Below are 9,926 nucleotides of genomic sequence, written 5' to 3'. Positions count from 1 at the left end.
GGAGCGCCTTCAACTTCCCAGCTTTAATCTGATCACGTACAGTATAACAGTCTATGTCAATGTGCTTGGTTCGTTAGTGGAAGACAGGATTCGTCGCTATGTGAATCGCTGACTTGTTATCACAAAACAGTTTCACAATGCAAGTCAGTGGACATGTAAGTCCTTGAGCAATTGTTGTAACCAAATGAGTTCACAAGTCACCAACGCCAAGCTTCTGTATTCAGCCTTTGTACTACTTCGACTCACCACAGATTGCTTCTTAGACATCCAAGACACCAATGAGTTTCCAAGATAAACGCAAAATCCAGTCACAGAGCGACGAGTATCTTTGCACGCAGCCCAATCCGCATAAGCAAACGCATTGAGGCACATCTCATTCTCAGAAGAATACATCAACCCTTGACCATGATTAGTCTTGATGTAACGTAGAACTTTATGCGCTGCCTGAAGACTGAGTTGATGGACGACAAAAGTGATATCAGGTCGTGTTATGGTGAGGTAAAGTAGACGACCAATAAGCTCACTATACACCTTTGGTTGAGGCAAAGCAGTACCTAGATCCTTTGTAAGATGAAGGTTAGGATCCATAGGTATACTACTCAGCTTACACCCCAATAAACCAGAATCTTCCAAGAGGTTTAAAGCGTATTTCCGCTGGCTCACAGAGATACCAGCAGTAGAACGGGCGATCTCCAAGTCAAGGAAGAACCGTGCTGGTCCAAGATCTTTAATCTTGAAAGCGGATTGGAGCAGAGCCTTCAATGTATCAACAGCAACGGGATCATTACTAGTAATGAGTATATCATCCACGTAAACAAGCACAACAAGATGTTGTCTACAGGAGATTGAACAAAATTAGCTCCCAAAAGAACATAAGAGAAACGCATGTACCACTGTCTAGAAGCTTGTTTCAAGCCATAGATCGATTTAAGAAGTCGACACATAGGGTTAGGAGGCAATGTAACACCAGGAGGTGGAGTGTACCTCATAAAAATCTCCTCTTCAAGATCTCCATGCAAAAAAGCATTTGAGACATCCATTTGTGTTAAGCTCCATCTCTTAGCGGCTGCTAAACTCAAGAGAAGTTTCACACTTGTTAATTTTGCAACTGGGGAAAACGTATCCATGTAATCGATTCCCTCTTGTTGTGTGAACCCCTGAGCGACCAGACGAGCTTTATAACGCTCTACAGTGCCATCATCATTGTATTTTATGGTGAAAATCCACTTGCAACCCACCACGTTTTTACCCGGAGGTAGAGATTCAACATCCCAAGTTCTGTTTTTCTCAAGAGGATCAAACTCCACATTCACACCCCCATCCCATTTATCAGATTTCATAGCTTGTTGAAAGTTCTTTGGTTCGGTTTCTAAAGTGTAAGAGATAGTAGAAACTTGAAAAATTGGGTTAAAGGCTTCGTATGAAATAACAGAGGATATATGGTATGGGGTTGTAAAGGGATGAGCCAACTCAAGGTCTGAAAAAGATGAAAAAGGGACAAGAGAACAGTGATATTCAGATAGATAAGGCGGAGCTTTAGTATGTCGTTTTGGCCTAGCATTATTATCAAAAGATAATTCTACATTTGTAGTACTATCAGTGGTATGAGTAGTACTAGTCGAAGTGCTAGCATGAGATGCAGATGTAGCAGGATGAACATATGCAGATGATGTCAATGGAACAGATGCATCAGAAAATAAATGCATAGTCTCAACAAAATGTAATGGAGGAAGCAGAGGCAAAATTGTTTTGGAAAACATATTAACTACACTAGAAAGATGTTCACTGACCTTAAAAGGGAACTCTCTTTCATGAAAAACCACATTGCGAGAGATTGATATTGAATGTGATTCCAAGTCTAACACCTTATAGCCTTTGTAACCCGCATGATATCCAAGAAAAATGCATGTTTTTGATCTTGGAGAAAACTTGTTGCGCTCATGAACATTTGTAGAAACAAAGCACAAACAACCAAAACTCTTTAGTAATCTATAATCAGGAGTTTTACAAGTCAGCAACTCATATGGTGATTTGACCTCAAGTAAAGGTGATGGTAATCGATTAATCAAGAAAACAGTTGTGACAATGCAATCACTCCAATAGGCAAGAGGAATATTAGATTGGAACAAAAGAGACCTAGCAACGTTGAGTATATGTTGATGTTTGCGTTCAACAATCGAGTTTTGTTGGGAAGTGTATGCACAAGAGAATTTATGAAGCATTCCATGTTCTTTAAGTAATGCAGAAAATGCTAATTCGGGTGCATTATCTGAACGAATAGTTTTGATTTTAGAATTATACTGCGTCTGAACCATTTGAATAAACGAAGGAAAGATACGAGAAACATCACTTTTAAAAAAAAAAAGATAAACCCATGTTACACGACTACATTCATCAACAAGAGTTACAAAAATATTTGAAACCTTCTATAGATTCAACATTGAAAGGACCCCAAATATCCATGTGAACCAAATCAAATGGTTTCAAAGAAAGATTATTATGTGAAATGTAAGCTAAGCGTTTCTGTTTTACAAGAGAGCAAATAGTACAATGCTTATATGTAGAAGACAATGACTTTATAACAGAAGAAAAAGAACTAAGTTTATGTTGAACTATTGCAGACGAATGACCTAAGCGCTGGTGCCACAAAGATCCATCATCAAGCAATGAGCCACAAAACAAATTTGTATGTGTAGAAGACGAAGGTGTATGCGATGTATGCTCAAGGATGTACAGGTTATTGTAAAGTCTACCCCTCCCAATCATCAAGCCCCGAGAAAGTTCATGAATCAAACAACCATTTGGGAAGAAATGAGCTGGCACAGAAATGATCTTTAACCAAGCAACTAACACTTATCAGGTTAAGATGAAAATCCGGAACATGAAAAACATTAATCAAAGTTAATGAATCATTAATGCGAATAGAACCAGTATGTTGTATGAGAACTTGAAGACCATTAGGCAAGGTGACATTAATACTAGACACAAAAATAACCTCTGAAAATAAAGCTAAGTCAGAACATACATGACTTGAAGCTTCACTATCTATAATCCAATCACCAGGGGATAGAAAAGAATGAAGAATGGAAAGGCAATGTTTTTAAAATGAAGGTTTTGATTATGATATGTAAGGCTAGTTGAGGGAAAAGAGAATGTACCAGAAGTTGACTGAGGAGCCATGAAACCATCTTTTGTGATCATAGAGCTAGAAGCTTGTGAGAAAGGAGTGTGAGTCTCTGGAACTCGAACTTGGGTATTAAACTGAGAAATCAAATGTTGTATTTGTTGTGGCGTGAAACTCTGCAAATTGAGAGTACTGCCCCACCTCGTGACTGAAGGAGTTTGAGAAACATGAGAGGTAGCCACATCAGAATACACATTCGCAGTTGCAGTAGCAGCCTGAGAAAAACTCGGTTGAGACTGCTGCAATTTAGCCTGAGACGAAGTTTGTTGTACGCGTGATTTGTATGAATAGTTGGTCTTATATCCTGGTAAAAACCCATGAAACTTGAAGCATTTCTGTATTGTATGAGCAATTTTTCCACAATGAGTACAAACTGGCTTCTGTGCATTCTTGAATGTGTTGTAAGCTGCAATATACGCCTCATTTGTTAACATCTGAGAAGAAGTTACATCAGGAGCCTGAGACACAGTCGTAGTCCGAAAGGCAACCCGATTAATCACAGAAGGAGCTTTGATCAATCTCTGGCGTTCATCTTGTGTTACTATATTGAAGGCTTCTTCAATGGTGGGAATCGGTTTGAGCATCAGGATATGGCGTCTTGTGTGCTCAAACGATTCATTTAACCCCATCAAAAATTTAGTAACACGACTGCGATGCTGCAACTTCTCCCATAAACGAGCTGCATCACACTCACACTTGCCACAAGTACACACAGACAAGTCTACATAATTGCGATGTTCTTCCCACAAAGTAACTAACTCTATATAATACGTCGAAACATCCATTGAACCTTGCTCAATCTTTCTAAGTCTTTTCTCAATATCATAGACCCTAGGCGCATCATCTTGCTTCAATCTAGCTAGCAAATTGTTCCAGATACCCTCAACAGTTGAAATGAACAAGAGACTCTGCCCAATCTTCTTGGATACAGAGTTCATAAGCCATGTTGCAACCATATCGTTGCAACGAGACCAAGCACCATAGCCACGATGAGTCAAGGAAGGTTTAGGGATAATACCATTGATGAACCCCCGCTTATTACGGACGTCGAGAGCCATATTCGGCGCCAAGAATGAAAGTCTGAAGTTGTCGTCAATCGATCAGTCACAAGAGCAAGACTAGCATGATCGTTGCAATGAAGATGAAACGGATTATCATACTGATCCGTTGCGAAAAGAGACGGAGTCGGATTCTTGGAATGTGGAGTCGTCGTAGTACTCATGTTGATCCAAGAAGCGAAGATACAGATCTATCAATTGGAGATCTGGAGAACCAAAAAGAAGTAACAGAATACGAGCTGAACAAGAAAATCTAGAATCGCGACTAAGAGAAAATTGAAAAGACTCGAGAATCGGGAAAGCGGAAAGCTCATATTGGATCGAATCGAAGCGGAAAATCAAATGGAAAGCTCTGATACCATATTGAAACTGATTCAATCACAATCATCCAGAGAAGAAGATCAAAGATGATGAGCTCAAATAAGAAAGTATCTCGAGGAAGAAAATGATGAAAAGTTTGTTATCTTCGTTAATACATCAATGTACTGTCACTTTACCTGTATATACAATAGTTAAGCTAAAGAAAACTTAAACCAAAGTAATCTGGATAGACTAAACCGTTAAATTAATTAACTATCTCAATACAAATGTGATACTTTGTGATTGTAATATAGATATGAAAGTTATGATTAAAGTAGGCCTCAATTATTTTGGCTCACATGCAAATTATGAGGTGTAAGGATAAAAAATGCCTTTCTATTAGTCTTCAAAATACAAATGATCAACTCGTAAACGTTTGTTTGTTTTTTTTGAAAATTCTAGAGGATCCTTTGTATTTATATTCTCATTCAACATTCAACTTTGGCGGAAATATTAAACTAGTAGTCATTCTTGGCTTTGTATAACATCGGGTTGTCTCTTTCAATAAATAAATATGAAATATATAAATTACTATCAAATGATAATGTCCCCATGATATTGGTTGATACATTATGTAATTCTATTAACACGGTAATGAGTTTTACTCAGTGAATATATCTACGATAATTGCTCAATATATCAATTAAGAAAGAAATAATCATCAACGAATTAGAATTAAAAGATAGCATCATAAACTTGAAAAATTAAAGGGTCGGACCGAAAATATAGGTATCAGACAGAGAGAAGCCATATAGGCGTCTGTCCATCTAATAATAGCCGACAATATATGCAAGTCATTTTCATCTCTTCTTTTGATTTTGGCTGACGGAAAACTATATAATTGCTCACAGAGTCACATCATTTTAATCAGGCTCGATACTCATATATCCAGTAAAGTCCATGATCATGACCATCATATCACCATATAAACGCTAAAGCATTTCAAATTTTTTTTTGAATAATAAAGCATTTCAAATTACCATGCACATATTACATTGCTCTACTAATTCTGACAAGTTAGATTGCGTTAAACTTATTTGTCCTTGACTAATAACAAAATCTTAAATCTATATTTGTTTTTCTTTTAAAATTAAAATTTGATTGCTCTTTACACCAAAAAAATTTGATTGCTCTACTTATCTCTTGCATGGCTTTTCCAGTTTTATCAACACTATCTAAGCAACAAGGGTCCCTTATTCTGCAACTATATGACTTTTTGTGCACCATTAAAAAAATACACCAACTCAAAAGCTGCCCTCGTGTGAATTATATTGGGATATTGTCAGAAGAGTACACACCTTCGAATTTCGTATTTCAACACCTTACAAAGACAAGGGTCATTCTTATACGCGCATGGCTTCTGTTTTTTTGGGGTAAATGATGATCATATAAATCGAAATGTAGACTAATTTGTAAACTAGTAATTGCTTATGACAATTTCTTAGAATTTGAGAGTTTGAGACTTGTGAAAAACCTTTAATCAGTTGCAGAAATATCAACATTTTTTTAATAAACTGATCGATGAGTGACGATCACAGAAACAAAAATATGACTGTAATATCGTTTCTGATGAAAAATATTTTCAGTTAAATTAATTAGTTAAGATCCAAGAAACAAGAACATGCAACTTAGTCTATTCTTTTTTTTTTTTTTGCTTTAACTTAGTCTATTCTTTCATGCACATAATGACATAAACTCTGAACTCACAGATAGGTCTTTTACATGATCTCTACTCATTTTACTTAAACTGATGAAATATATATTACATTCTTTCAATTTTCACAAGTCAATTCAAAACTGTGGAAATCGACGTCTAAGTAGTAAAAAACAACGAGTGTGGGAACTGTTCACAAGCGAAGCACACATCTCTCTTAAGGAGACAACGATGGACTTCCATTCCAAGATGAATTGTCCCATTCATCACAGATTCTCGCTCATAATTGTCCCATTGGCTAAATGATCGTTTTCAACCCAAACAACTTTACTTGTATCTTTTATATATATATCAATTTATATATATATATATATATATATATATATATATATATATTTATATTAAATTTGATATATATATAAAAATATGACTAAGAAATGACTATTCGGGAATGGACTATTTATAATGTTTTTTTTGTCTTGTAGGCACTCCCACTCAGATTCAATTCTTGGTTGAGAGAAACTGTTTACAATGTTTGGATTTTTGTCGAAAAGGTAAAACCACATTTTTTAACCAAATTTTTTAATATAATTAAAATAAATTGCATGAACTTCTTATAAAAATTCCGAGGTATTTAATTTCCTACTTTCACAAAAAGCATATTTTAGCTCTTGTAGTGTAACTAATCTTTATTTATTTCAAGTCAGTTTTTATATTAACTTCAATACTTATCCGTAATTTCTTGAAATACTAAATGATCGATCCGTATACTTGTAATAAAAATAATATAACCAAAACTGAATATTTATTTGATGCTATGTTTAATAACAAAAATAAAAAGGGTCTTTCGGTTCATTTGTTCACGCATGCATCTCGTTGTCATCTGGAATCACTTTTCCGAAGAAATCTCCACTCCAGCTTAGGATCTATTAACCTATTCTTCAAGAAAAAAAACACTATCCACCTCGACCGGGACATGTTTACTTTACTTTCTAGGTATTTATTTTATAATTGGTGAAAATATATAACTATTCTGAAGTAAACTTTAGTATAGATGTAGATAAAAGTAAGGTAAACTGTATTTAGGTCAAAGTCATGATAAGAAGAAGAAAAAAGGCATTACATCTTAGCACACAAAAAAAACAAAACAAAAACAAAATACACGAGTAGAGAATTTACACAACCAAAAAACATATAAAAATATACTTTTTTTTAACATTAAAATATACTTACACACATGCAGAATATTAATCAAGTAAACTCGGATCCTTGAAATGTGAATAGAAATTGAAGAAATGCTGAATACACTCTCTAGCACATGTTAACTAATCTAAAGCCTCTGATCAAACGCCATGATATTCGGTTTTTGAAGATTTTTACCGTAAAACTCCACATCGGCATCATGTAGTAATGTTGCAGCGCTTTCATTTGGTGATGGCGATGATGATATTGATCTCCAGTAGTATTTGGCAATGTCTGGCTTCACTTCTGCTTCAAAACCAGTTTCTGAGCTTTGGTTATGTTCTGTGTAATGAAGAATCTCTGGCGCCCATGACTTCATGTCTTGATGAGGTTGCTGATCTAATAATATATTATTATTATTAGTATTCATGATTTGGGTAGCTTCTGTGTAATGATTACCAAAGAAAGCACTGTAGATACTGTTGCTCTGAGATGGAACTGTGTTGTTACAGTAGCTGAGTTCCCAGTTGTTTGGAATAGGATTGAAGTTTGAAGTCATTGGTGTGGGAGATGATGACGTGGACATTGATGAGATCAAAGATACGATCTGGTCTGAAACCGTTTGGGTAGTACTTGAACTGAAGCAAAACTCAGCGTTTTGATTAGCCGTAGTCGTGGTCGCGGTCGCCGGGTACCACCAGGGACTTGGTTGGGATAAGACGACCATCGACTGATCATGTGGGTTGTTGATCGAAGCCGTTGACTTTACCACTTCCGAAGTATTTAATGACGTCAGCTTCTGATCTATGACGTTTTGAGTTTGAAGCTCGCTTATTATGGGTTTATGTGTTGTTGGATCAATGCCTTTTCTTCTCAGCTTCTTCTTAAGACAAGAGTTCCAAAAGTTTTTGATCTCGTTGTCTGTTCTTCCTGGTAACCGAGTTGCGATCTGAGACCATCTACACAATTCAAAATGGATTTAAACAATTAATATATTTCAAAATCTCTTACATTATGAATTCAAAAGCTATATAAGTAAAAGTCGCTAACCTGTTGCCTAACGCAGCATGAAGCTCAATGATCAAGCTTTCTTCCTCTTGTGAGAAAGCTCCTCTCTTTAAGTCTGGTCTCAAATAGTTTATCCACCTAAGCCTACAACTCTTTCCACATCTCTGCAAACCTATACGATCATACCAATGCATAAAAATATTATAAATGATATATACAAATTAAACCCTTTTAAAAAAAAAAAAAATATATATATATATATATATTGTGTGCTTTTCAAAGGTAATAAGAGATGACGGAAACCAAACCTGCGAGTTTGGGGACAGAACTCCAACAGCCATGACCATGTCTAGTTATGTAATTGAGAAGTTTCTCATCTTCTTCAGGAGACCAAAGGCCTTTTCTAAGTTTTTGCTTATAACAACAAGAATGTCTTCCCATTTGTATACGCAAATATGTAGCAACTGATTTATAAGAGTAATGAAGAAACAAGAAGCTATAGAACGTTGCAGAGAGACAGAGAGTTTTATGAACTGTTAAGGTTTCTATAAGGTTGAAGAGGAAGCATCAAGAAATTATTATAAACTGAGAGCAAATGTGATTGCCGACTTCTGGTGTAACGCTTTTGTTTTATAATCGCTGGGTGAATTAATTGACACCTTTGATGGGACCACAATATATAGAGAAACCAAGAGATGAACTAAAAAGTAAAAACCTAGTAAATTATTTGATTCCTTTACAAAATAGAAAGAAATCGTGGTCAATACTTTAGAGATAAACTCATAAATTATTATTACATTTTCTGAAAAGATAGATACAAGATAAAGACATGTATTGGCTTAAAAAAAACATAACTATCAAGAAATTTCTCTTCAATTCAAAAGGAAGCATTATCATATTTTGATTATATAAATAGTACTACCTTCGTTTTATTATGGATGTGATTTATAGTTTTCCACACACACCAACATATTAAAAACTACCTTCCCTTAATATATATACTTATAAATTTATTTCGTAAACCAACAAATTTATAAGTATATATATAATGAAATGCTTTAGTATATATATATATATAACCTTATTGTTATGAATTAAGTGGAGTTATATTAGCAGAAAAAAACTGGACCTGTATTAGTAAATTTATAAAAATATGTTTTGGGAAAACAAAAATAAATATTATAAGTGAAGATAGTATAAAGTTTGATGGTTAATTAAGCGCAACTACTCTAATAGTTGATTAAATTGCTGTTGTTCAAGGAAGAATATCCTAGTTCGAATAATCATCATTTGCTAAGTTTGAGGGATGATGATTTATTTTTTATACATCCGATATAAATATTAACATTTAGTTTCAAACCTACAAAAACTTGCCTAAATAAGTTTACAAAAAAAAAAAAAAAACTTGCCTAAATTTCAGAATTTTCTAGTATATAGCAGAAAAAGTAAAAAAATAAAGAAAAGGGGAAGGGGAAGGCAT

At 34.9% G+C, this 9,926-nt stretch overlaps 1 protein-coding gene across 1 annotated transcript; it reads right to left on the bottom strand.

The window, feature by feature from the left end:
- Window positions 1–7,415: 7,415 nt before the first annotated feature.
- Window positions 7,416–9,094, bottom strand: LOC106350696 (transcription factor MYB86). The gene is made up of 3 exons (XM_048761934.1): window positions 8,755–9,094; window positions 8,489–8,618; window positions 7,416–8,397 (listed from the first exon to the last, which is right to left on the bottom strand). The coding sequence occupies exons 1-3, from the start codon at window positions 8,885–8,887 to the stop codon at window positions 7,587–7,589; spliced, it is 1,074 nt and encodes a 357-aa protein (XP_048617891.1). The 5' UTR covers window positions 8,888–9,094; the 3' UTR covers window positions 7,416–7,586.
- Window positions 9,095–9,926: the final 832 nt, after the last annotated feature.

The sequence above is a fragment of the Brassica napus genome, chromosome C7, assembly GCF_020379485.1.
Source record: "Brassica napus cultivar Da-Ae chromosome C7, Da-Ae, whole genome shotgun sequence".
In the NCBI taxonomy this organism is placed as follows: Eukaryota; Viridiplantae; Streptophyta; class Magnoliopsida; order Brassicales; family Brassicaceae; genus Brassica; species Brassica napus.
Note: the sequence above shows the minus strand (reverse complement) of the source record. Positions and strands in the feature narration are given on the sequence as shown.

Excerpts from the sequence above, each read along its gene's own strand:
- LOC106350696 (XM_048761934.1), bottom strand. The coding sequence starts at position 8,887 with ATGGGAAGACATTCTTGTTGTTATAAGCAAAAACTTAGAAAAGGCCTT. Across the intron at positions 8,619-8,754 it reads TTCTGTCCCCAAACTCGCAG|GTTTGCAGAGATGTGGAAAG; the intron begins GTTTGGTTTCCG and ends ATGATCGTATAG. Across the intron at positions 8,398-8,488 it reads CATGCTGCGTTAGGCAACAG|ATGGTCTCAGATCGCAACTC; the intron begins GTTAGCGACTTT and ends TGAATTGTGTAG.